General features: G+C 53.7%; 11 protein-coding genes across 11 annotated transcripts; 4 read left to right on the top strand and 7 right to left on the bottom strand.

Moving 5' to 3' along the window:
• Positions 1–410: 410 nt before the first annotated feature.
• On the bottom strand, positions 411–2,196 carry NCS57_00795100 (uncharacterized protein; the record flags this gene model as incomplete). Its single annotated transcript, XM_053057785.1, has 2 exons — positions 411–689; positions 742–2,196. 2 exons carry the CDS (start codon positions 2,194–2,196, stop codon positions 411–413), a joined length of 1,734 nt encoding a protein of 577 aa, XP_052913980.1.
• A 2,162-nt stretch (positions 2,197–4,358) lies between these two features.
• On the bottom strand, positions 4,359–4,883 carry NCS57_00795200 (uncharacterized protein; the record flags this gene model as incomplete). Its single annotated transcript, XM_053057786.1, has 2 exons — positions 4,359–4,372; positions 4,427–4,883. 2 exons carry the CDS (start codon positions 4,881–4,883, stop codon positions 4,359–4,361), a joined length of 471 nt encoding a protein of 156 aa, XP_052913981.1.
• Positions 4,884–6,315: 1,432 nt separating this feature from the next.
• NCS57_00795300 (uncharacterized protein) lies at positions 6,316–7,158 on the bottom strand (the record flags this gene model as incomplete). Its single annotated transcript, XM_053057787.1, has 5 exons — positions 6,316–6,683; positions 6,740–6,829; positions 6,888–6,937; positions 6,991–7,041; positions 7,106–7,158. 5 exons carry the CDS (start codon positions 7,156–7,158, stop codon positions 6,316–6,318), a joined length of 612 nt encoding a protein of 203 aa, XP_052913982.1.
• A 1,479-nt stretch (positions 7,159–8,637) lies between these two features.
• On the bottom strand, positions 8,638–9,771 carry NCS57_00795400 (Pre-mRNA-splicing factor CWC25; the record flags this gene model as incomplete). Its single annotated transcript, XM_053057788.1, has 1 exon — positions 8,638–9,771. The coding sequence occupies one exon, from the start codon at positions 9,769–9,771 to the stop codon at positions 8,638–8,640; it is 1,134 nt and encodes a 377-aa protein (XP_052913983.1).
• Positions 9,772–10,597: 826 nt separating this feature from the next.
• Positions 10,598–11,111, bottom strand: NCS57_00795500 (uncharacterized protein; the record flags this gene model as incomplete). Its single annotated transcript, XM_053057789.1, has 3 exons — positions 10,598–10,660; positions 10,713–10,884; positions 11,005–11,111. The coding sequence occupies 3 exons, from the start codon at positions 11,109–11,111 to the stop codon at positions 10,598–10,600; spliced, it is 342 nt and encodes a 113-aa protein (XP_052913984.1).
• Positions 11,112–12,126: 1,015 nt separating this feature from the next.
• NCS57_00795600 (Beta-glucosidase) lies at positions 12,127–14,979 on the top strand (the record flags this gene model as incomplete). The annotated part of the gene is made up of 1 exon (XM_053057790.1): positions 12,127–14,979. The coding sequence occupies one exon, from the start codon at positions 12,127–12,129 to the stop codon at positions 14,977–14,979; it is 2,853 nt and encodes a 950-aa protein (XP_052913985.1).
• A 284-nt stretch (positions 14,980–15,263) lies between these two features.
• On the bottom strand, positions 15,264–15,773 carry NCS57_00795700 (uncharacterized protein; the record flags this gene model as incomplete). The annotated part of the gene is made up of 1 exon (XM_053057791.1): positions 15,264–15,773. One exon carries the CDS (start codon positions 15,771–15,773, stop codon positions 15,264–15,266), a length of 510 nt encoding a protein of 169 aa, XP_052913986.1.
• A 316-nt stretch (positions 15,774–16,089) lies between these two features.
• NCS57_00795800 (uncharacterized protein) lies at positions 16,090–17,496 on the top strand (the record flags this gene model as incomplete). The annotated part of the gene is made up of 2 exons (XM_053057792.1): positions 16,090–16,387; positions 16,445–17,496. The coding sequence occupies 2 exons, from the start codon at positions 16,090–16,092 to the stop codon at positions 17,494–17,496; spliced, it is 1,350 nt and encodes a 449-aa protein (XP_052913987.1).
• A 1,490-nt stretch (positions 17,497–18,986) lies between these two features.
• Positions 18,987–20,695, bottom strand: NCS57_00795900 (MFS domain-containing protein; the record flags this gene model as incomplete). The annotated part of the gene is made up of 4 exons (XM_053057793.1): positions 18,987–19,440; positions 19,489–20,004; positions 20,057–20,334; positions 20,390–20,695. 4 exons carry the CDS (start codon positions 20,693–20,695, stop codon positions 18,987–18,989), a joined length of 1,554 nt encoding a protein of 517 aa, XP_052913988.1.
• Positions 20,696–22,343: 1,648 nt separating this feature from the next.
• NCS57_00796000 (uncharacterized protein) lies at positions 22,344–23,462 on the top strand (the record flags this gene model as incomplete). Its single annotated transcript, XM_053057794.1, has 1 exon — positions 22,344–23,462. The coding sequence occupies one exon, from the start codon at positions 22,344–22,346 to the stop codon at positions 23,460–23,462; it is 1,119 nt and encodes a 372-aa protein (XP_052913989.1).
• Positions 23,463–24,292: 830 nt separating this feature from the next.
• Positions 24,293–25,531, top strand: NCS57_00796100 (1-alkyl-2-acetylglycerophosphocholine esterase; the record flags this gene model as incomplete). Its single annotated transcript, XM_053057795.1, has 2 exons — positions 24,293–24,874; positions 24,947–25,531. The coding sequence occupies exons 1-2, from the start codon at positions 24,314–24,316 to the stop codon at positions 25,529–25,531; spliced, it is 1,146 nt and encodes a 381-aa protein (XP_052913990.1). The 5' UTR covers positions 24,293–24,313.
• Between the last annotated feature and the right edge of the window lie 405 nt (positions 25,532–25,936).

Raw genomic sequence — 25,936 nt, forward strand, 5'->3', positions numbered from 1 at the left:
ATCAATACGTTATTTTTATTGTCATCCTATGTGTCGCAACGCTGAACATTCAACCTGTGACCAGCAAGTTCTCATAACCACCGTGACACCAACTGGTACCGCGCTCCAGGGTCTAATAGTTCAGTACATGCTTGATGATGAATGGGTATGCAAATCGGTGGCCTGTGTATGTATTGATCACCTATATCGTAGCAGCGTCTATCATCGAGCGGCATTGTCTTGGTGAAGCCGCTTTCACGCGTCGCTTCTTTATCCTGACACCACCACTCCTCATGTACTCTTCTTCTCTTTACGCCTGGGCATTTTCTCAGGCCGAAAAGAATTTACCCTAACCACATGTATCGTGCCAAATGTAAAAAATCTATCCAAGATGCCGACTCAGCTGGAGTGAGACGTTACTGTCAGGGCAATCAAGCTGACTCTGTCTCGGTGGAAGCATCCTCGGAGCCTACCCAATCGTCGCTCTCGAGGCCAGCGCCATGGATGAACAAGGAAGCAATCCAACCGCAGATGGCCAGGCCGCCGAACAGACTCCATGCGAGGGCCTCGCCCTTGGGATGGATGCGAGTTGACAGCGTAAACAGGGCACCAGACACAAAGGGCCCAATGCTGCGACCCAGGGCGGAAAGGGTCTGCGCCAGACCGTTCAGGCTCCCGAGACTCGCGTGTGATGGGGCAGAGTTCGTAATCTATCTGCGTGTTAGTCGAATTCACCACAGTCCAACAAAGAAGGCAACTTACCAAGAGCATGACGCTCGATAGGCCACCCACAGCACAGAGGTTCTTGAGGATCAACACCACCCCAAGCTCCAAGTAAAGCCACAGCTTCCCAGACCCAACGCCAAACAGCGGCTTGTCGTCGGCGTACCCAACCCACGGCATCAATACCATGCTGATGCCGAGACCCAAGAGGGCAAGCTGATATGTACCAAGATTTCCCATCCTGGTCTTGAATGGCTGAAACAGGAAAGCTTGGAAGATGATGCTGGCCAGCCCAGCGACACTTAGGCTGACGCCAATCTTGCTGGGAAGAAGGTCGCGACCAGCTGGTGGGGGGGTGGCAGCAAAGATTGGGTACAGGCTGTTGAAGGAGATGTTTGAGAGTTGAAAGACGAGATACGTGCACAAGACAAGGATGGTGGTGCCAGTAAGTTCTTTCCACGTAGATCTCGCGGGATCTAGCTTAGTGTCTTCGTCGTCGTCGTCGTCATCTTCCGCTTCATCGTCCGAGTCATCAGAGTCGCCCGTGGACAACAGCGGTTGGGTATGCGATCGAGCACGAGGCCATCGTGCGCTCCAAGAGTGACGTCTTGGCGGCGGCTTTCGAGAGGGGAGCCATGACAGGACCTTCTGTACCCAAGCGGGCAGCTCGAAGCTGACCTGGGATTTGTCAAGAGTTTCCTCGAACCAGATCCCAACCACGACAACACTGCACGCAAGCAGCGCAGCCGCAAGAATGTTCGGCGCCAGATAAGGAAACTCGTTTCCTACCTTGCCGACAAGAATGCCACCCAAGGCAGGCCCAGTGATACTGCCCAGGGAATATATAACGGGCAGATAGGTAAAGGCTCGGCTCTGGTTGGATCGATCGGTGACCTCGCCTAGAACCGTCGGGACGCAGGCGGCATTGCCATTCAACAACCCCATGGCGACATGGACCACCACAATCTGCCAGTACTGCTTACAAAGTCCAAACACGCAGAAGCAGCACATGAGCGCAAATGTGCCCATGATCAGGACAGGCTTCCTCCCAATCACGTCTGATGCGTATCCCCAGAGGAAATTTGTTGACAGCTGAGCCAATGCGAATGCGCTGGCCAGAATCCCGACATACAGGCCGGCCTCGGCAGGAGGGATCCCTGGCATGGACACCACCATGTCGGGGAGGTATGGAGATATCGAGTTCAGGGCGGTCTGCTCAGCCAGAGACAGGAACGCCAGCAGAAGTAGCTGGCGAACAGGCAGTGGTGTCTCATCGTCATCGTCTTCGGAAGCGGTAGAACTCGCGTCGGACGGGGGAGAAGGCTGCTCGAGGGGCGTCTTCGGCGGCGTCGTGGGAAAGGTCTGGTAGCGATGAGACTGTCGTCGCATTGCGCTGAGTGTAGGAATCGGCGCGCCGGCGTGGAACGAGGCCGACGAGGTGGTTCGACTGGCGGCGGTAGCTCTTATCGCGGGCGTGGCTCGTGAAGGCGACATGATGGGCAATGTCAAGAGCCTCTTAAGGCCCTGGAAAAGGTTGTCGCAGGGCGTCAGTCAAGCCTCTTCAAGCCTGTCGCCTCGTGCTGGGATCCGGGCACCGGGAACGGCGAAAAGTGGTGACGTAGGGCGGGCAAGATTTACTCGACGGCGGGGCTGACGCGGGCCAGAGAGAGGACAGAGCTTAGACGCGACAAGGGCATTGCCGGAGGAGGGGAGGGGAGAAGGCAAGAGCTGGTCTAGCCTCTAAACCGTCGTTTGAGCGAGAATTGAGCGATTGAGGAGTAAGGATTGCGAGGGGAGGGTTGTCGCAGATGCCCGCATCGAAGTGCAGCTGATGCCGGCCGCGTGAGTCGCATTGGGGGTACGTACCTCGAAAGATCTTTGCCGGCAAGTGTGGTCCACTCCGGGCTTGACATCCAATCAGACCCGGGGATTGGCGAGGAACCGGACGGCGCGTTCCGCTCTTCGGGAGAGACAAAAGCTTGGTTGTTGTGCTTGATCTTGTAGCAGCGAATCGAGTCCTGAAAGATTGTTTCGATCACGAACAAGCAAATTATTGGGCCAGTGAGAGGATCATATCTGAATAGAACTGCGAAGCACGGGCAGTTTCATGCTTCATATGAAAAGCACCATTCAACCGCGCCGCTCCAGGAGACTTCAAACCACTCGTCCATGTCGTCGTCTAATTCGCGTGTACATAGTTCCATCTTGGCTATGTAGGAATGCCCACCCTTGGTCTTTTTAAACCCGAGATGAAGGTTTCGAGAGCAATCCACCGAGATACTTGGGTCAAGACGATCAAGACGCATGTGGCCGAGGGAGGCCTTGTTACCGTCTGAGTAGTGTAGGAGTAGTCCGGTGATCATGGTCTCACCTTTCACCGTCTGTCGACTAGGCACCACTTCCACGACGTCCTCGACCGAAGCGCAGGACCAGTTGATCTCAAGAATGGCAACCCGCTCTTTTCCTGGAAAGACTTTAAGAGACCAAGACTCAGGCGATTCTCACCGCCGAGCAACTTTCAACTGCAAGAATACCTCGGTGGAGGAGAGGATGGCTTCGTCTTCAAGACCCAAGCTGATGAGCAAACTCTCATGGCCGTGAAAATTGTCAGTTCCATTCTCCATATAGCCACCTGATTGGAAAATTCACTGTTTCCACGGTTTTATCACAATGGGCAACCTGAACCCATCGATTACATTGGGCGTTATTGGGCCTTTGAGAGAGTGTGCATCAACTGCGCACTCCTTGACATGATCGGTGCCAGCCTCCGGCGTGCAAAAACGACAGTAAATTCAATACACTTGCGTCCAAATCCTACAAAGCACAAACACGCTATCCGCAATCTATTTGCCTTCTCTCATGAAGGGTATGCGAAGAGTCCACCCCCGGAACGCTTTGTGCCATTCGAACCCAGCGTAGAGATAAACCATTGCTTTGGCTGGACCGAACTATCAGGGCGAGACATCAATACCGCTCTCAAGCGAGCCTGGGTTCATCAGGACATAGACGATGACCAAACATATTTCGCCATCGTCTACTCCTTTGTCCCCAAAGCAAAACTGGAGACCGAAACCATCATTTTGTAACTCGAATTCTTCCACATTACCGGGTTCTACAACGTTTCATTCAACTTCACCAACTGGTTGGGAGCAGGTGTACTTGTCGACTTCTGTGATATCGTCCACCCATTTGCCCACGAGCTGGAATGGAGTGAACATTGGTATGCAAAGAACCCGAGCATGCTCCATGCTGCAGTTAGATATCAGGCGCAAGAAGGGATTTTCTAGGCTCTTGATGCTCTACCGGTTGATATTATTTGATGCTGGTCTTATGTGAGCGTAGAGGTGGAAATAGCTGCTTTCTTGTGCTCCCGTGTCCGAAGCTATTTACTTCTGAGTTGCGGAACGTAAATATAAGAATTGTTTAGGTGAGATGAATTAAAATCCAGGAGAAACACTTCTAAAGCTTGTCAAGTTCATATCGTAACGCTATCAATTGTAAAACTTGGAAATGTAATAAAGGCAGAGTTAAGGTTGCTCAAATCAACTCCAGTCTTCATCGTATACTCATTCTTTTGCGTGTTCGTACAGTCATAATACAGATGCATCAAACTAATCCTACACCCCAGTAACTCCCAGCTACGCTTAATCAATAGCTTAATATCCGTGACCTAAATCATTCATTGTTAGTTCCGATCTTTGGCAAGTCAACTCTGAATACTCACGTCCGAGGGATCGTCCCATCTTTGACATTTCCTTGGCCTGGTGCTCCTTGACCTTGGCCCTCCTCGAGTCCTCCTTTGCCTCAACCTCGAGCCTCTTGACGTGCTCCCTGGCCTCCCTCACACTCAGTCTTGCCTCCTCTAGTGCGCGGTCCGCCTCTCGCTCCGCCATCTCAGCGTTGCGCACACGCTCACGGGCTTCGAGGACTGCGGGATCATGCTCGTTTCTGTTTCCGTGGCCGAAGCTTCGAGTGATAAAGTTTCCTCCGCCAGTGCTGCGGCGGTGGGGGGAGCGCGAGGAAGATGAGGACCGGCGGGAGTGAGAGCCTGAGGAGTGACGGGATGCGCGGCGGGGAGAGGGTTCGCGGCGAGAGGAGCCGAAAAGACCGTGCTTGCGAGGGGGTTCTTCCCTGATGGGCTCGGGAGATGGTTCACGGCGGGAGGATCCAAAGAGAGGCATGTTGATAGTACCGTGTAATTGGTGAAAGTTGTGTAAGTGGTGGAGATGAGAGGTGGAGTTGGTTGTCGAGAATGTCTTGGAGTGACTTTAGTTCTTGTGAGTGATGAGAAAAGAATGAAGCTTTTTCCAAGAGCTGGGCGGTCCTTGGCCTTTTTACACTTCTCGATCAGACACTCTCAATACCATCAACCGCAAAGATCACCAACTGTGAAACCTGCTTTTGCCCTGACGTTGAGATAGCCCTTTGCGCTGTGACGTCAACCCAAGCATGTAGGGTAGGCCAGGGTTGTTCCCCAAGGGTCCGCCCAATCATGGCGCGTTGATGACACAATAAGGCGCCGGGGTAGGCATGGGGATAGCGTCACTTGTTTGGGGATGGGCGATCTTATGACGCACGAGGTGGTGTTGGAGTGAGGATGTTGACGACATTGCGACTGGGGGTGATGCTTTAAAATCGGCGAGGTGATGGTGTTTATCGTGGGATCAGGGACCAGGACCTTGCACGACGACGACATTGCGAGATAAAGGTTGCTATTGGTCTGGATCTAGACCCTAGAATACCCTCAGACCTTGATATCGCACATGAACTATGGCTGCTTGCTTTTCCTGGATGAGTGACACCAGCAACAAGCCTCACCTGGAGACGGCGAAACATTGACGATGACTGCACAGCGCTAATTCCATCCATGGTCGTGTGTCGCATCTCTCGCACTCGTCAACTGGTCATTCACCTTGAACACTTCGGTGAGCATCTCTGTGCATGCCGGAATCACCTTGATCCGCTTCATCGGCATTGCCAACCAAGCATCTCGTGCTCGTCGTAATCAACAACGTGGCTGTGCACCGTGTAGCTCTTGGCCACATCATCGATCTTCTGTACACCCTCATCTCCAGAACCCGGGTAAATCTCATTAAGAATTCGCTAACAAACAGAGAAGAAATGTAGTCAGACACCCAGCTGAGGATGGTGAAACAACAATAAGAAATGGGCGACATGGAAACAAATGGAATGTCGAGGGTAGTTGAAGCAAAAAAAAATATGTAAATCTCCCAGCATTGCGCGCGTCTTCCAGTCCTGCTTTACTCCTCCTCGTGCTCTCATCTTGCAACCGTGACTCCCAGCAAAAAAAAAGAAGAGGCGTAGGAGTTAAGAACCGAGGCAGAAACACCAACCGAAAATAACCCTATGTGCATATATGCCGCACTAGATATGTACAGAGAAGACCCCGTTGTGAGGGGGATGAGGATGAGTGAGATGAGTGAGAAACCGGGCCGAACGAAACAATGGATCCCCTGTTCTTTTGGAAATGGCCGGTCGGATGTCGTCGATCGCTCGCTTTCGTAGGTGGTCTGGCTCGTATTCGATATAGATACTCGTCTGCTCTGACGAGCATTTTCGTATAGGTAGGTAGTTGTTGAAAAGCTCGGCCGTTTACATGACGGTGCACTTGCTCTCCTCGCGGTCCTTCTTGACGCTCAATGCCACTCGCGCGGCCTCGGTAAAGGCCTCGTTGACGCCCCGGTTCTTCATGGCCGAGCACTCGAGATACCGGAGCGCGTTTATGCGCCGTGCCACCTCGAGGCCTTGGTCGTAGTTGATCATGGGCCGCTTCTCCCTCGGCTCGCCGGACTCGCCCTCCTCCTCCTCGCCTTGTTCTCGGAGATCGCACTTGAGGGCGACCAGGACAAGCTTCACGCCGGGGCAGTTGTCGGCAATCTCGCCCACCCACTTGGACTCGACGTTTTCAAGCGAATCCTTGCTATCGACGGAATAGCAAAGCATGATTAGATCCGTATCGTCTGGGGTGAGTCGGTGTTAGCACGCGACGTGGACGGGCGGTTGACACGTGAGTTACCATAAGAGAGGGATCTTAACCGGTCGAATTCCTCCTGACCGGCTGTGTCCCAGAGCGAAAGCTCAATGTGCACATTGTCCACAAAGATGTCTGGGCGAAATGTTAGTCTGCGCTTCTCAGAAGCACGGGCGAGTGCATCGTATCGTACCGTGGACGTAGTTCTCGAAGACGGTGGGTTCATAGACTGTTGGGAAATAACTGGCGCGACAAATAAGTCTCTCATCCCGCGATTCTTGACTCCTCAGACATACCCTCTCGTAAAGACATTCAGCAACGAGGTCTTTCCGCATGCACCATCGCCCCTAATCGATGCAGTTCAGGTCAGTGCAAGCCCAATGTCTGGGCTGAGCGGGGGATTCGACGCACAGTAGTACCAGCTTACGCTGGACGGTCTTGGAACCTCCGCAGAGAGAAGGCATCGTGGCGGCTCGGTCAAATCGCGTGTTGTGGAAGAGGAAGATTGGGCAAATTCGAGCGAGGAGTCGCGATGGCGATCTTGAGTGATCTCGGTTCGTGCTCCCTTGAAACCCTGCTCACAGGTGGCGCGCTGATCAAGACTCGGGTCAGCAAGGTACGGGATGGTAATCGCATACGACTTGGCGGGTGTCAACGGACGCTGTCGGGGGGGATCGAGCTCGGGAGTCGAGAGTGAAGCTTTTCCGAGAGAAGGTGGTTGTCGCAAACTGGCCAGATGGCACGTCGTCGGGCAGAGAGGGAGAGAGAGCCGTTGGAGAGGATCGATTTCAATCACGGGCGACAAATTGGCAGCGCAAGAGGGCGGATCATGGACCGGCAGGGGCAGCGAGGACGGACGGGGATTAAGTCGATGGGGCAGGAAATGAGCCGCTGGGGGGCAAAAGAGGGAGCAAGAGAAAAAGATGAAGTCAGAGGCCACACAGTCCCGTCAGTGGAGGGAATGGGATTGCGGCCGAGCAAGGATCCCTTTTCTGCCCATTGCTCGGTGGAGTTCCCCCTCCTGGGCGAGGAATCGGCCATGGGCCACCTGATTGGCTGACGCCCAGATTTAGCTTCAATATTGGGACCCAAGCCCGCTGTAACTCCAGCGTCCAGAGTCGGCCTGGAACACGCTCAAGGGGGGCCCGAGCAGCACAGCACTGGAGCCGTCAGGTGCTGCAGAGTCGGGTCTCCCTCGTTCCCCCTGGCACGCCACTCAACGAGGTCCACTATTCCGGCCCTGACCTTTCCCGACGGGCTCTAGCCTCTCTATTAAACCGTTGCTTCTCCCTCGGCGCCGGTCCATGATCGCCCGGACATTGAGGGGTCCGTGACCGTCCTTTGGGGGAGGTCCAATATCGAGTCCAAGATTGAGGAAGAGAAGAGTCTAGATTCATCACCATCCAAGCATGACCCAAGAATTTGGTCGAAACGGCTCCTCCGTCGGCAAGAACGAAAAAAAGACTCGCTTGGTGGAGATGTTCGGAAGCTTCGCGTCGAGTTGTGGCACCTCACCCACCATGTTGGCGATTCAGGTCGGGTCGGGTGGCTTTGTTGCTGAATCGTCATTCAATCGTGGCTTGGCCGCCTTCGTTTATATCCGCGCATTATCTTGCTTGACGTTAGTGCTCCCGTCAACTGATACAGTACAGTACCAAGCGACGGGGCTTTCCACTCGAGGCAGTCAGGCTAAGACATTGGCTGCCAGGAGCCCGAGTCTCTGGGTTATGGGTCAGAATCGACGCCATCTTCCGGTGATGCGACACCGTTCAGCCTTTGGAGTCAGGTGGATGAATCATTCATTCTTGCAGATGCCACTGTTATTGATCAACCTCAACCTCGCGCCGCAGCTCCGAGGGAGACCTCTATGCTCATAATTACCTCCAACAGAACCAAATATCAAACGCCGAAAGCCATGATTTGCAACCTTGATATATGCCCGCTTAATCGTCGTCTCTCTGATATCCCCGTCGTGCTCCTCCCATCCGCTCTGCCAAGCCCTTGTTTCCTGCCTGCTGATGCAGTCTGTTGACGAACCCGCGATCTCCCCCGCGCTCTCTCGCCTTGTCATCGGCTTCTCGGAGCGCCCGTTCCCGTTCTTCCAGCGCTGCTAACCGCTTCTCACGGTCTTCGTCAAGCTCTGAGGCTGCCGATTGCATCGCTGCCAACTTGCGCTGGCGCTCCTCCTCCTTGGAGTTGTCATCTTCCTCGTTGTGTCGTGGCTTCCTATCACGTGTCTCGCCGCCGTAGCTGCGCCGCGAGTCTCGTCGTCGATCATCATCATAGCGCCTGTCATCACGGCTTCGGCGGTGGCGTCGAGAGGCTTCCTCATCCTCTGAATCGTGTCTTCTTCGCGAACGTCGTTCTGGCGAGTGGTCATCTCGTTCTCTGCGTCGCCTGTGTCGATCTTCTCGGGAATCTTCGTGTCGTCGTGGGCTTCGTGATCGCGAGTAAGACCGTCTCCGCCTGTGATGTCTGTCCTCTGAGTCGGCACTGCGATGGCGATGTCTCCTGCGGTGTCGCTCGTGTCGTTCCTCTCTCCTCCTAGACTTGTCCTTCTTCTCGTCGTCAACCCCCATGGATGCGAGTAGTTGGCGTCGCTTGATCGGATCGTTCATCATCGATTCGTACGCAGCTTGCTCTTGTCGCTTGATGGCTAGCAGAGGGTCGTCGCGGATCTTGGCAGCTGTGTCCCGTGCGGTATTGGCATTTTGCAGTGCCATGAAACTCTCCTCTCCCGCCTGCTTCTCTAGCTTCTTGTGTTCGGTCCCCTTGATGAGGTTGTCGATTCTTCGCTTTCCAAGCAGGTACGCCTCCGTCTCCTCTGTTGTGCCAGTCTGTCCATCGTTGGGACCTTGATACATCCAGTCGACTCGATCGATGCGCTTCTTGCCTCCGGCGGCCTCGAGCTGTCGCTGAACCTCCTCCTTCGCGCGCTCCTCCTTGATTTCATTGATGCGCTGTTGGGTGCGCTTGCGCTCGGCAAGGGCCTTTTGTTCCTCCTCGTAGACGGCCTGTTGGTTGCGCCTCAGCGCAGGGTGGAAAGACTTTTTCAAGTTGAGATCGCCGCCTCCCATGATGGGCAAATTCGCTGGAATAAGTAGCGGGCAATATGAGTTGGACTAAAAGCGACAGAGCGACAGAGAATGCGAATGGATGGCGAAAAGGTAGAAGGGTTGATGAAGAGTGTTTGGATTCCTCCCTTAGGCAGTGGGGTGGCAATCAGGTTTGAGTCAGCCACCCGAACGTCCCAGCCACACAGAAAAGATCTTATCACGTTTATCGGATTCACTCTTATCGGCTCTTATCTTATCGCACATCTGCGCCAGGATTTCAAGATGCCCCCAAGTAATGTGACGAGATTGAGCGCGCCTAGCATCACAAGACAGGGACTTGATGCCGAACTAGGGCTTGGGGTCACTCGGCAGGTTCCTAGAGCCTTCTGGAAGATTGAGAAGAATTAGCTCCCCAAGGCTCCGTGTCCTCGGTCTTGAGCAGTGGAAGCGTAATCTTGGCCAAGTTTCTCATGGCATTCTGGCCATCCGTTTAAGCGATAGCCATGACTGCCAGGTGCATACCTAGAGACATCCTTATGCTCTTCATACGTCCTGAAAACTGGTGAGCTAGTCCCTTTATGTTATGGGGAGAGGTGTCGCCTCATCAAGCCCCTCAGAACCATCACCACTCAATCAAATAGCAGGGGAGTCCCGCATCATCAATTTCGTCGTCACGTTGGAGAAGCAGGTATTCCGATCAGCGTTGGATGGTATTGTACAGTCATGTCTCGTCCGCCCCCTGTCGCAGGTTGAGATGTCGTCTTTCCCAAGCCAAGACTCCCGCGATGCCAGCACATAGTCATACATTGCTCTCCTCCACGATATTCAATTCCCGCAGACCAGTTCTCTACCAACTGGCTCTCTTCACACCAGGAATGTTGCCAGCCATGGCCTCCATTCGAAAGTTGTACTGCAAGTGTCAGCCTCAGCGTCTGGCGTCGTGGCCTCGGTTCGGCGCGTACCCTGGTCATCTTGAAGTCGCTCAATACACCACGGCCTTGGCCACCCATGATGCATCGATTTCGGATCTGAGTCGGTCGGGTATAGCAGTGCATCTGCGTTAACTGGAGCTGGGCCTCGGCGCGGACTCGGGGGGGAAGTGTGGTATTGCGGATGATATAACGGAGGGCTTGTCTGAACACTGTGTTAGCAAATGGCTCAAATTGGGGCATGGGGGGGGAAGAGGCCTCGCCGCCCGCTGAAAGGGCCGTGCAAAACGTGAGGGCTTCGGGAGAGTGGGAAGAGTTTGCGCACCTCTCAGTCTCGTGTTGCTCAAACACCTTGCGTTTTGTGTGATCACGCAGAGTTCGGACGTTGACGAAGCAGCCCAGGTCGAGCTTCTTCGCACGGAACATCGACATGCTGGGCAATTGGGGCGGGCAATGCGGATTGCTGCTTGCTTGGAGATGTTGCGCTCAGGTAAAGCTGGAGTTGAGGCCGATCTTTGGTATTGCCGAAGAAAACCCGGCGTCACCCGCCAGCAGATGGAGATAGAGGCGTCACGTGGTTTAAAATCAATCGCGAAAAACCACTAAACAAAACAAGATACGGCACTTTGGGCTATTTTTTTTTTTTATAATCATGATTTTATGTCAGGTGGAAATAGAGTAGAGTACTTGCCTTTAAGCAAGGTGAGCTTTCAATCTTCCCTTACGCTTGAAATGGTCCAGACTCATGCTTGCTTCCCTGCGATGGTGATTGATTCTCAACATTGTATACAAAAACCAGTCGCTGTTAGATCCAGCTTTGCGCGATATAAATCAACATTTTTCATATATCTTCACATCCAGATATTTACACAGAGATACAAGATATTATCTGATAATGAACTTATGATTGTTTTCACCGTCCAATGCCCTGTCCCGATCGACAATTGATTGATCGTCCCTGATCTTGTCTCAGTGTAGGGTAGTGCCTTGTCACGTGCTCATGCAGTGAGCCGCCCTCCGGGCCGTGGTTCCGAAACCGTCCTGAGGATGTGGGGGCAAGGCGTCAAGGGGCATGGAGACGGGAGGGAGGGGCACAATAACGGTACTTGAGTTATCTCACAAACTCGCAGAGAACCAAGGTATCGATTCCCAGTCCATGGTGGTGCTGACCAATCGTGGGACCTGCACTGGCCCCACACATCCTCACACACACCAAGAGGTGGATGGCTTCGGAATGTGACGTGACGCAACACGCGGTGGATTAGATAAAGATAATGCTGATTGAGCCTTGAGAGTGAGAGCAAGGGCATCATTCCTTCAAGGTCCTATAAATGACCAGTCTTTCTTTTTCATCCTTGTAGTAAAACACTGTCTTGGATCCTCTCCGACATCATCGCGGTCTTTCTTGTGATTTCGACGTGCTGAATGAGAGGGGAAACCGCCCACCATGGATCCTAGCAGGGAGAACCTCCTCAAGCCAGGCGGGCGCTCGTCTTTTGACGGGAGCTCCGATGGCTACTCCGACATTGATGCGACAGACTATCTCGACAAGAATCTCGTTCCATTTCAAGAAGCGCCACCGATTTATGTCCCTCCCCGACGAGTGAAGCCTACTGGTCTCTTCCGCCCATGCCGTGCCTCACCCAAACGATGCTGCTTGACCGTTGTCGGAGTTGTTCTGGCTATCTGGATTGTCATTTCAGCTCTTGGCGCCTTTGCTTGGAACAAGATCAAAGCACCACCGACTTTTGGACAGTCGCCGCCATGGTACCCAAGCCCAAAGGGTGGCTCGTCAAAGAACTGGGAGAAGAGTTACAGCCTGGCCGCCCAGCTCGTTGGAAAGATGACGTTGGCTGAGAAGGTCAACATCACCACAGGAACAGGATGGAGTATGGGCTTGGCTGTGGGAAACACAGGCGCCGCGGTCCACGCCGGATTCCCTTCTCTGGCGCTGCAGGATGGTCCTCTGGGAATCCGCTTTGCCGACAACGCGACAGCTTGGCCTGCTGGTGTTACTGTTGGAGCTACGTGGAACAGGAAGCTGATGTATGAGCGCGGCAAGGCTCATGCATTGGAAGCAAAGGGAAAGGGCGTCAATGTCATTTTGGGCCCTGCTATCGGCCCCCTCGGAAAGATGCCCGCCGGTGGACGCAACTGGGAGGGATTTGGCCCTGACCCCTACCTGCAAGGCATTGCCGGCGCACAAACTATTCGAGGTATTCAAGACCAAGGCATCATGGCCACGATCAAGCACTTTATTGGCAATGAGCAGGAGCATTTCCGTCAGTCTTGGGAGTGGGGTCTCCCCAACTCCATGTCGTCCAACATTGACGACCGGACTCTGCACGAGCTCTACGCTTGGCCATTTGCGGATGCCGTAAAGGCTGGAGTCGCAAGTGTTATGTGCTCGTACAACATGGTCAACAACTCGTACGCTTGCCAGAACTCGAAGCTGCTTAATGGAATCCTCAAGGACGAGATGGGCTTCCAGGGATTCGTCATGTCGGACTGGCTGGCCCAACGATCTGGCGTGGCGAGCGCCTTGGCTGGGTTGGATATGTCGATGCCTGGAGACGGATTGAAATGGCAGGATGGCGATTCCCTATGGGGCCCTCGCCTTACTCAGGCTGTTCTCAATGGATCTTTGCCGGTGGATCGACTGAATGACATGGCACTCCGAATTGTTGCGTCTTTCTATCAGCTCGGGCAGGACAAGCACGAGAACAAGGGCCCCAACTTCTCGTCGTGGACCTACGACAAGATGGGGATCTTGGCCCCTGGGAGCCCTTCGTCTCAGGAAAAGCAAGTGGTAAACCAGTTTGTGAATGTCCAAGATAACCACGCCGAACTTGCTCGACAGATTGCCATCGAGGGAACTGTCCTGCTCAAGAACGACGGAGTTCTTCCCCTGACTCGCGACGGGGCCTTGAATAGCACCGAGTCTGACAAGGGACCTGGAAAGATCAAGATTGGGATTTTCGGCGAGGATGCTGGCCCTGGAAAAGGACCCAACAGCTGCCCCGACCGAGGGTGCAATGATGGCACGCTTGGCTCTGGCTGGGGCAGCGGCGCAGCCGATTTCCCGTTCTTGATCACTCCGATTGAGGCTCTACGAAGAGAGTTCAACAAGGACAAGGTTGAGGTGAGCGAGTTCTTGTCGAACAAGCCCAAGGATGCCAAGAAGGCAACGGAACAGGACGTTTGCTTGGTGTTTGCCAACTCGGACTCGGGTGAGGGATACCTCGGCTGGAACGGCGTGCACGGCGATCGAAACGATCTATTCCTGCAGAAGGGAGGCGACGCACTCCTCACCGAGGTTGCCAATCACTGCGGTGGTGGAACTGGCACGACGATTGTGGTGATTCATGCCGTTGGTCCTGTTGTCGTGGAGAAATGGATCAACCATCCGCGAATCAAGGGACTGTTGGCAGCCAACCTACCCGGCGAGGAGAGCGGGAATGCCATCGCAAGTATCCTTTTTGGCGACGAGAGCCCTAGCGGAAAGCTCCCGTACACCATTGGGAAGACCCTTGCGGACTACGGCGAAGGTGGCCAGGTGCTGTATCTGCCCAACGGAGTCGTTCCGCAGCAGGACTTTGGTGAGGGTCTATACATTGACTACCGGCACTTCGACAAGCACGACATCGAACCTCGATACGAGTTTGGCTTTGGACTTTCGTACACTTCCTTTGAGTACAAGGACCTGAAAGTCAACCGGGATGTAGCAGTGCCTCACCTCCCAGCGTTGCGACCATCACAGCCCAGCGCAGAGCCTCCAAAACTGGGCGACAAGATTCCTGATGTTAAGGAGGGTCTTTGGCCAAAGGGTATTCGTAGACTTGAGAAATGGATCTATCCATACATCGAGTCAGCGGACGACATCAAGCTTGGCGACTACCCCTACCCGGACGGCTATCATGTCGAGCAGCCTCCCTCACCAGCCGGAGGCGAAGAAGGTGGCAACCCTGATCTCTGGACACCCGTGGTGACAGTCTCTGTAGTCGTCACTAATAGCGGCTCTGTCGATGGCAAGGCGGTGCCGCAGCTCTACCTGTCGTACCCCGACAGTTCCAAGGTTGACCACCCCGTCCGTGTTCTGCGCGGTTTCGACAAGGTGTTTTTGAAGAAGGGAGAGAGTAAGACGGTCGAGTTCAAGCTCACCAGGAGGGACTTGAGTTACTGGGACGTGGCGGAGCAGAACTGGCGGGTGACGGGCGGCGGAGAATTCACTGTTGCTGTGGGAGAAAGCTCGCGGGATTTGAAGTTGACGGGGACTTTTTCTGTCGAAGAGTCATCTTAGTCACTCGGGTTCATCGAGAGAGGAGACTGGCTTTGAGGGAGCTGCCGTAGCGCTTGATAGATCTGGGTCCGAGACGGTTGTGCTTGTGGCTAGGCTGCGTACATGATATCTGCTCACAAACGTTTGACGTTGAAATCGTTGTTTGTTCTTCCATATTTCTCATGCTCCCACGAACCAGCCACCAGCAGAACAAAACGCTGATCCACCGTTCTCCTTTGTTCCTCATGATACTTATCCACTGCCGACTCTCCCGTTACAATTACCACAACCTTGCTAGTGCTTTCTCATGCGTTCTGGCGGAGCGGGGGGACCTTTCCGCTCCCAGAAGCCCCCTTGGCGCGGTCGTAGGCTGCGATGGCGCTCGTTTCGTTGTTGACGTCGAAGAGGATGCCGCCGTTTGGGAGGGGGAGGAGCGCGCTGGTATTGTTTGCCCCAGGCTTGTCCTTGTTGACGACTGTGAAATTAGTGGTAGTTCCATCAGGCTGCTGGAGAGCCTTGAGTCGTAGGTCCTCGTCGTCTTTGAGAAAAGGCTCGTGGGATTCGATCGGACAGCTAGGGTGAGGAGGGGGAGGATGGCCCGCGTAGGCTTGTTTCTGGGGATCGCGGCTTGGGTTTGGTCGAGGAGGATAAGGCTGAGTAGTGTAGGACGCGGCAGAAGCTCGACGAGGAGCTGAGGAGAGGATAGCGGTTCCTTGAGGGTGAGAGGAGTAGGGGTAGATGTTTGGGTCTGACACTCGAGTCCTGCGGGAGCGGCCGCTCCCCTTGGGCTTTCGGAACGAATCACGCCTCGTCATGATGGTCCATTTTCCTGGTAAGAATGGGCTATAATGGAGAGAAAGGCACTTGGTCATTTACACGGCCTGTCATGGTCGGCAGGGCTTCATCATGGTGGAGGGGGCATCTGCTCGCTTCGGTTCTGCCAGTGGCCGGCACTGTCAACGCCTTCACCACGTAAACAAACGCATGAGTTGCTCGTAGCAACTGCGGCCCAAAACGATCTTGTTGAGTTTTCTTTGAACCGGTTTTATCTCATCTTCAGGAGCGCGCGCGAGTTGAGCATTCTTCCAACACCACTGTCATCGCCCACCCACCCACGCACTCGTTTCGATCATGCCCATCCTTTCCGACAAGGCCGGGGCTCCCCCTCACTACAACTCCGACTCACTCGCCCATCCCGGTGAAAGGTTTCCTGTTCCATGGATTGGCAACGAGCCCGACGCTAGCAAGCGCCGAGAGTACATCAGGGCCTACTGCGACTGGATGAGCCCCAACGAGATGCACCGCTACGGCGAGCTGCGCAACTACGCTGACAGGGCGATCACACTGGCTTTGAAGAAGGCTCAGTGGAAGGAGGTTCCAGGCAAATTCTTTGCGTACATGAGTGACATGATCACTTGGAAATGCTTTTGTACGTAGTCCCTTGGACTCGAATCGTCTCTATTACTGACCTTTGTGCGTGCCACAGTTGAGCGATCTCGTCCCAATGAGCCTGAGTGGCCATGGAAGAAATGCCTTCGCCCTGACCCATCTGATGTGGTCATGTCGCGTTGCTACGACAGACTTCGACGGGAGGACGACTCTGCCCTGGAGTCTCCCCAACCTGTTCCCGCGCCCGTCCCCGAGCTTGTTCTTGAGCCTGCTGCCCGACCTTTCCTTGGGGTGGCTGTACCCGAGCTACTTTCCCCTCGAAGCACTCTCTTGACCCGAAAAAAAGAGTTGGAAGAGCTCTATAACGGGATTGACGACATCAGGAACACGTCAGGCCTGACCGTCCCGTTCAAAGCGGCCCAGGTCTTTGACAGAGTCCAAGGACATCTCCTCAAAGAGATGAACGAGTGTGGAGTAACCTACACCGAGAAGAGATTCACGACACCTCCTCTGAACCCAGTCCCACTGGATGATTTCGAGCTTGATCAACTCAAGCATAACAAGGCACGGAAGAAGCACCAGGAGTCGACGCTCAATCTCCTTTCCCCCCCGAAGGACCGACGCAGCACGCGAAAGGAGAACAGGGTGTATCGTAACAGATCGGTGAGCACTGGTGCGGAGAGCAGCCTCTTCGTTGCGGACGATGAAAATACAAACACAAGTCACATGCAACCGCTCGGTCTCAAGCGCCTTCGTCCCGACACGCCCGCGCCAGAGCCCAATGCCGCCCTAGGGCAAGAGTACCATCCCATGGCTAGCTTCATGAAGACTCTTTACGCCCTTTCCAAGCACTTGCGTCTTAATGTGGATGGTGAGGTCGGAATCATGACGTTGATCAGCCTCTTGATGCCTGACCGCGTGGACGGAGCTCAGTCCAGACGGCTTCATGACCTGGCTAACCGGGACACAGAGTGGATCTGCTTCAAGGCGCTACTTGAGAAGGATCTTACTGACTGTTCGACTGAGGAGCTTGAACGCACTGGGTGTGTCAAACATGACGGGAACTGCCACAACTTCCTCAGACTCGTCTCGCTTGGGCATCGGGGCCGAGAGATGCACTTCAAGACTATCCGCCACGAGTCCAACTAGTCTCCCCGTCGCCAGAACCCTTTAGTGATTTGACGCTGTCGCCTGGGACCTTTCGGCATCTGCTGCCGTTTTGAGCTCGATCTCCCGAGACCATTCCTTGCTCTCCAGTGGCTCCAACACTCCGCCTCCGTTTATGCAGCACCATCACGATGCCTTACACCTTTTTGTATGCCACTTGAGAATGTCGAACACTGCGTTTGACTTTCTTTTCATGTATTTCGATGTGGATTGGATGTTTGAGTATGGTTGAGGGTTAGGCGTGACGGTCTTTGCGAGGGTTGGGTTGAGTTGATGATTGATGACATGATCGGCTTTGCATGTACGAGAACTGGGTTAATGGGGATCAGGGCATAGCTTGCTTCTTATTAGATGTAGAAGACTCTGTATGACCTTCTTAAACGTGTTGGCTGTACTGCTGTGTTGTATGTAGTGTTGGATGGCGAACGCCGGGATCGAGGCTCCATTAGTCAGAGTCACCCTCACCGCGGGCTCTTTACATAGTTGGTTCACTCATATCGTACACAAGCCTGTGAGTGAGAGTAAAAAAGGGATGTCTCTGATCGTCAACGGCGCCGAATCATCTACTCACTGGCTTTGTTCTCCAACGAATCAGTGCATGGGCGACTTCACAGTTAAGGAGGGCCTGGACAACTACTCAGTCATGGGCTGGTGCACGCTTTTAATGGCGGAGAGGTATAAAAGAGACCAAAAGTCTAAGGTGTTCGCTTCTATACAATCTACATCCTACAATCCTTCGACAGACACCCGACCTCACTCTGCTCACTCACTAAGTAGGCAACTTTAACAGCACAGCGACTTGGCAAGTAGTGTTGCAGCGAAAGCACAATCTCGTATATCACCAAGGATCAGTTCGACCAGATTACTCAAGATGCCCTCCGAGACTACCAATCAAGTCCGCAGGGATCACACACGCTGGGAATGTACCCGCACGACTTCAACGGGTACCTGTGGAATGGTCAATGACATGACCCGGAGTACCTGCGAAGCCCCGACCTGCGACTCTCAGCGCCAAGCCGGCGATTTCGCGCTCAACAATTCTAGTGAACAGATTGGCAAACTTTCCTCAGTAGACAATCAAGGGACAGAGCATTGGATGTATTATGAGAGGCTCGTCAATGGCACTCATTGAGTTGATCGGTATAATTAGAAGCAGGCTCGGCAGGATATAGAGGCAACAGGAATGTCGGCCAAGTCTTTGGTTCAAGCCAAGAGGGTGCGCACCCTTTGGCGATGGCCGATAATGGCTCTGTCTTGTAAGCAAGACCCTCAACAGAACATAGAGGAAGCTAGTCCTTGTTATATAAACAGACGCACACGATGAACCCATCGGAAACGAACGTATATGTAAATCTCGTCGTACTCATTAAATCGCTAGGACTCGAGGAGTACCCAACATTGACCGTCTTAAAGCGATCTCTAAATATGCTAGACCCGCTCCATCTATATGCATCGTACACAATATAAACAACTCAGTAGACGTAGCGGAAGCTCAGGTTCTCCTTGTCCGTAAGATCCTCCCAAGCGCGCGCCGTGGCGTCGACACTTGCCTCGGCAATGCCCGCGGCGGCCATCTCGTCGCGGCGACGGTTCTCACGGCGCAGGTGCCATCGTAGAGCGAGGATGACGATGACCAGAAGACTGTAGCAACCCAGGTGGGTGGCAAAGGCGATGAAGTAGCGGGGGCCGTCGTGAGAGAGGAAAACTTGGGGGCCGATGGCGTTACCGGCGGCCCAGATGATGAAGTTGAATGCGACAACGACTGTCTTCTTGGTCTGACCGGCGGTGTTTCGCGAGATCATGGAGAGACCGAGAGTCTGGGCGGACCAGAAGGAGAGGGTGATGTAGTAGCAGATGAGGAGACCGACGTGCTGGGAAAAGGTCCGGTTGGGCATAGTCATGAGGAGAATGGTGCCGACGAAGGACCTGCGGCTGTCAGTATAGTTCACTAAGGCTAACGAGGGATAGACTCACGGGACACAGAAGCCAAGCATAACCAGAAGGTTCTGATTAGTCTTCTTTACAAGCCAAGCCGATGACAGCAGCACAATGATGATGTAGAAGCCCAAGACCATAGCAAGGAGCTGAGTCTCAAGGGTGCTGAAGCCGAAGCTCTTGATGATGATGTTGGCAAAGGCACCGAGACCAGACGTAGGGATGGTGGTGCACAGAGAAATGAGTGCGTAGCCGTAGGTCTGGGGGTCCTTGAGACCCTCGAGGAACTGCTCCTTCTTGAACGTTTTGTTCTGGATACCCGTCTGGTTGTCGCGGACGCGCTCAACCATCTCGTGCTTCTCCTGCTCGGTCCAGCACTTGGCGCGCATGGGAGAGTCGGGCATCCACCAGAGAACGAAGAAGCCAAAGATGACCGAGATGACACCGTACGAGAGGAATAGCCACTGCCATGACCTGAGGGGGCCGCTCTTGATGAGGGAGAAGCAGTAGGCGAGGAGGCCACCGACGATCTGCTGGGCTCCGTTCATCATGTACCTATTGCGGTTGGTTAGCTTTTGAGTGTGTCCATGCTTTTCAGGGGGCTCACCAGTAGGTGACACGAGAGGCCTGCTCCTCACGGCGGTACCAGATGGCAGACAGGATGACGAAGCATGGCTGGCATGCCGACTCAAAGATACCCAGGAGAGTTCGCACAATGACCAGGCTGGTGAAGTTCTTGCAGGCAGCATGACAGGCAAGAGTAGCACCCCAGGCGATGATGCAGAAGCTCAGGTATTTGGCAATGGGGACACGAGAGATGAGCCAATTCTGGGGGTATTCGACGACGAGGATCGCGAGGTAGATACATGTAGTGAGCCACGAGAACTGTTAAAGCCAATGGTCAGCGTTGTCCAAGACGGGGTCGATCGGGATGACCTACGTTTTGGCTGATGGTCCCGTCTGGGTTCTCCAGGCCAGTGTCGGCCGTGAGACCCATGATAGAGGCAAACGAGAGAGTGCCCTTGTCAATGGCCTGTAGGAAGTAGGTACAGATCATGACGAGAAGGACTCGCTTGTCAATCATCTTTCGCAGCTGGGCGCTACGCTCGGGGCTGATGTCAATACGGACATCAGAGACATACTGGGCAAGCTCCTTGTCAACTCGCTCAGAGTGCTGAGTGGGCTTCTCAAGATCTTCGACCTCGTCGAGGGACTGCTTGCGCTGGACTTGGTCGGCGGACTCCATAATGTGACAAGAAGGGGGGCAATGTGAGGGGAGGGCTTGGTGGTTGTCTTGGCCTTGGGGAAATTCCTTGGCCAAGAGATGGGTTGTAGAGCTTTTTTATCTGCTCGAGAGTCGGACTGACGGGCTTTACAATCCTGGAGTCTGGGGGGGAGGAGGCGAGCGAATGGGCTTCCCCAGGTGCCACTCCGTCTGACTCGGTGCGGAGATGGCTTGGGCTTCCCCATCTCCCCCAGACGCCCCAGTCTTGGGTCTCCAGACGAGCGAGACCGCTAAAGCCCAGAGAGGGTTAGGCAGAGGAGGGTCCCACAGAGCGAGTCGTGCCTCGCTTGGGTTTGGACCGAATGCCCGAATGGCTCTCTGGCATGCTCGGGTATGCGGCAGAGTCTGCTTGAGATTTGACCCCAACTCTTTCATCTCCAACTGTTCATGCTGGTTGGCTTGAAGATGTGGTTCTCAGGAGAGGAGGGTCCACTGAATTGGGACCGAAAAGTGAAAAGGACCAGGATCTCCGCTTGAGGGATGATACCAGTGGTCTGTGGACGGGGAAAGGTGAGTTGTGTGGGTTGGAGAGCGCGGAATGCAACCCTGTGTGTCAGGGGGAGGCTCGATCATCACCATCATCAGACGTCGCATGATTTGTGAAAAGGGAAAGCCGTGCTTCTGAGGGAGTTTTGTTCTGGAAAGGATTTCGGTGCATGGTGGTGAGTTGGCATGGGTACTCCAATGCTGATGCCTGGGTGCTTTTGTGTTCCCCTGTCGAGAAATTGGGGAAGTGAAGTGACGGCATGAGTTACTCCGCATCGTCCTTGTCTGTCTGTCATGGTGTGTCCGTCATGAGTTGACGCTGGAGGGAGGAGTAGGGTAGTCTCTGTATGTGAATGCTTAAGGCGATTACGAAGCCCATCAATCGACGAAGAGAATAAGGTTACGGCTCTGTGGATTATGTACCAGTATTCAGAATGGCAGTCCCACAGTCAAACATTAGCGCCAAGTCTTCTCTCTTTGTCTCGTTGCAAACAATTGCCGATCCAGCATCCAGCTTCGGAAACCTCGGTCTTTTCTTTCACCATGTTTCCCCCAACTCGTTATGGCTTCATCATAGCTCTTCACCATTCCCCTTCTCGGACGCTCACCTCGGCCTGCCTGAGTCTCCGCCCCCATCTCGAGGCGCCCCCAGACCCCCACCCCCACAGAACCAAGTTTCTTTCCAAAGTGCGGAGAGGGTGTGGAGTGACGTTCCCGGCCTCTCATAGGACGGCGTGACTTGACCGAAGCTCACAGCTCGGTCTGCTTCGGACCGAAGTTGTGGGTTGATGGGTCTTCGCGGGGAAGCTCAGATGGCCACTCAGAGTCCAAATGGCATGAGAGAGCGGGAGCCGTTGGCGCGGCTGTGGGCATCCTGGTCGACTTGCCTCACTATTAAGATGCTTACCGCCTTCCCCCGTGTTGATCCCGTTGTTCCCATGTTTCGTTCCATTGTTGAGTGACCAGGCGAGTGATTGGGAAAAAAAAAGCGCTCGGTCAACACAGCATCACGCACAGGATTATTGCGGAGAGATAGAGGCTCTCACCGAATTATCGCGCCATACTCTACCAGGCTCCCTCTCTCTACTTTACCCCTCTTCTTCACACACTCCCCCATCACATCATGCCTTCCCACATGCACGGCGTCGCCGCGGAAGACGTCCACAAGCAGATCCGTCTTCTCATCCATGAGCTCGTCAACATCAAGGACACAACCGGAGAGTTCTTGCTAAAACTCGACGATGGCCGCATCATCGACACCAAGGGCTGGAACGACTGGGAGTGGACGCACGGCATCGGTCTGTACGGCATTTGGAAGTACTACGAGATGACGGGAGAGGACGAGTGGCTCAAGATCATCGAGGATTGGTTCCAGGCCCGCTTCAAGGAGGGCCACAAGGGCAAGAACATCAACACCATGGCTGTCTTCTTGACCCTGGCCTACGTCTATGAGAAGACGGGTAACCCGACATACCTGCCCTGGCTCGATAGTTGGGCCGAGTGGGCATACCACGACCTCCCACGCACCAGACACGGCGGCATGCAGCACATTACCTATCTTGAGGTCAACGACCAGCAGCTCTGGGATGACACCCTCATGATGACGGTGATGCCGCTGGCCAAGATTGGTCTGGTCCTCAATAGGCCGCATTACGTCGCCGAAGCCAAGAAGCAATTCCTTCTTCACATCCAGTACCTGTTTGACACAAAGACGGGACTTTTCTTCCACGGCTGGACTTTCAAGGACGGTGGTCACAATTTTGCCGATGCACGATGGGCACGCGGTAACAGCTGGGTCACCATTGTCATCCCCGAGTTCCTGGAGCTCGTCGGACTCAAGACTGACGATCCTCTCGGCTCGCACCTCATCAACACCCTCGAGAGCCAGTGTCAGGCTCTCGCCAAGCTGCAGGCCCCCAACGGCTTGTGGCGCACACTCCTGGACATCTCAGAGGAGGAGGGCTCGTATGTCGAGGCCAGCGCTACTGCGGGTTTTGCATACGGCATGCTCAAGGCCGAGCGACGGCGGTACGTGGGCAAGCAGTACTCTGAGGTGGCAGTCAAGGCGATCAAGGCTGTGCTGGAAAACATTAGCCCGGAGGGAGAGTTGCTCAACACGTCATTTGGCACGGGTATGGGCCATGACTTGCAGCATTATAAGGATATCCCACGGACGAGCATGCCGTACGGACAGGCTATGGCTATGATGGCCCTGGTTGAGTTCTTGCGGGTGTTTGTGTAAGGTAGTTTTGACGATTTGACGATATGATGATGGGTTGGTAGCTGAGCTGAACCGCAAAGACGGATAGGCTCTGGATTGGATAGCTTATGTAGAAGCATCTTGAAGTGTTCGAGGTGCCGGTCACAATGGAACATGTTTGGCGTTTAACCTATTCGTGCGTGATTCTCTTGATGCCTGCATTGTCTTTGTCTTGAACAAAGGCCCCGGACGATTAAATTACTTTACCTTCACCTAAGACAACTCCCAGCCTGAGTGTGTTCGTTCGGGAGGTGCTAAACAAGAATAGAGCTCGTATAGAATATTTTAACACAGGGACCTGGACCAGGCGTTTTTACACCGTTCTCATTATGCTTTCATATATTTGTAATCGTAAGAAGGCTCTGCCACGCCATCCCTCTTGGTGTTGAGTTGGTGCTTATCTTTACCTTCTTTAAGACATAGTGCATGAATCTGCAAAGCCTGCTGGTAAATATTTGCCTCGCTAGCAACCTTACGAGAGGTAGCTCGGCACAGAGATATCCTTTTTAATTCAGACATGATGATCTGAGAGGAATCTGCTGCCTAGGCGGATCGAGATAATGTTACCATGGCTGTGCACCATGACGCGGCCGCTGGGGCCTGGTCATGTGCAATCTTAATTCTTAATACTAACCTGCACGTACGTGCTTGGTATGTAATTGTCATACGTACTTTAAAAGTGGCGCAGGCAATCCTTCTGCCCAAGATGGACCAATGCGTGAGATCTAATCAACACGAGGGACCCTCGCTAAGAGAGCTGGCTTGAATAAATAGCCGTCCGAGGCTGCGTCCAAAAGATCAGATCCCTCAAAGACAGCCAAGTTCACCCAGAAATGCATTTCATCACACTGTCTCTACTCTTTGGGGCAGCCCGTGCTCTTCTTGTCCCCTCTCCTCCAGGCTCTTACGATGTCGCTGTCAAGCACCTTGAGCTCATCGACCCGAGCCGTATAGACCCCTTTGCGCCCGAGGCCAACACCAAGCGCCGCATCATGGCGTCGGTATATCTCCCCATCGACGCTCAGTACAGATGCAAGGCCCAAGTGTTGCCATACATGCCGCCTCTGACGGCGAGCGTCTTTGAAAAGGTGGGCGAGTCCTTGGGCGTGCCGCAGGGCTTGTTTGGAGATTTCGAAATGGAGTTTTGTGACATTGAGACGCTCAATTTGGACGGGGGCCACAAGGAGGAAAAGAAGTTTCCTGTGACGGTGTTCTCGCCGGGGTTCCAGGGCACGAGGTTTGTATATGGTGCGCTTGCGAGGTCGTTGGCCAGTCTGGGGTATATCGTTGTGACGCTCGACCATACGTATGAAACCTCTGTCGTTGAGTTCCCTGATGGGAGTGCCGCATATGCAACATTGGGTAATGAGACGTTAACTCTCAAGCAGCTGGAAGTACGTCTATGCCCAGCCTGAAGCAATCGTTGTCAGCAGACAAATGAGTACAACGTAGACTAACATGACCAGGTCCGCACGGCCGACGAATCCTTCCTCATATCCCAGCTCTCCGACACGACCGTCACAAACTCCATTTTCGCCAACTTCCCAGGCACCTTTAATCCCCACAAGGTCGTCGTCTACGGACACTCTTTTGGCGGAGCCACAGCCGCCGCTACCGCGCAGCGCGACCCAAATGTCATCGGAGGGCTCAACTTTGACGGCTCAATCTACGGACCCGTGAACCAGGAGGGCTTTAAAGATAAGCCGTTTATTCTGGTTGGGAGGAACTACTCAGCACCCGTGCCTGAGTGGGACAGCTTCTACAACAAGGTCGACGCTGCCAAGATGGAACTGGCGGTGAGGGATACGCAGCACTATGCCTTTATGGACCTGCCGTTGCTGCTGACGGCGTACCAGGTTCCGCCCGAGTTGCAGCCCACAGTGGACGAGGTGTTTGGAAAGTTGAATGGAAGGAAGGTCGAAAAGGTGGTAAATGAGGTCATGGTTGGATTGTTGAAGCTGCTGTTCGAGAATAAAACAGAGCCGCTTAAGAATGTGGACAGGAACCCCGATATTGATATTTTGCGAAGCGATCTACCTATGGGCAAGTAGATTGTGGAAGATATAGTTGAATTATAGGGATATGAAAGAAGCTTTAATGATTACTGTTAAACATTTGCTATTTACTTGTTGCCTTCTTTGTGTTACACATAGGTATTGAAAGACTGTTGTGGATGTTTGATTTCTTAAATTGGAAACACTGGGGAAACACTGGGGAAACATGTCTCTAGACAGTCCATAGCGTATCTAAGGTAATGGTAGCGCCCCGGAAATCTCTGACCTCCAACGAGGGAAATCACAGACACAAAGACAAGCTCACTCACTCAAGTACAAGTTATACTAATAACAGGTGAGGATCAAGTAGACGTCAAAAACATTTTATTTATGTTCCAATCCAAGACAGCCCAAGGACCGTCGAAACTATACTGCGGCTATATCTTACTATGTGAAAGAATG

Source organism: Fusarium keratoplasticum, chromosome 5 (genome assembly GCF_025433545.1).
Source record: "Fusarium keratoplasticum isolate Fu6.1 chromosome 5, whole genome shotgun sequence".
Classification (NCBI taxonomy): domain Eukaryota; kingdom Fungi; phylum Ascomycota; class Sordariomycetes; order Hypocreales; family Nectriaceae; genus Fusarium; species Fusarium keratoplasticum.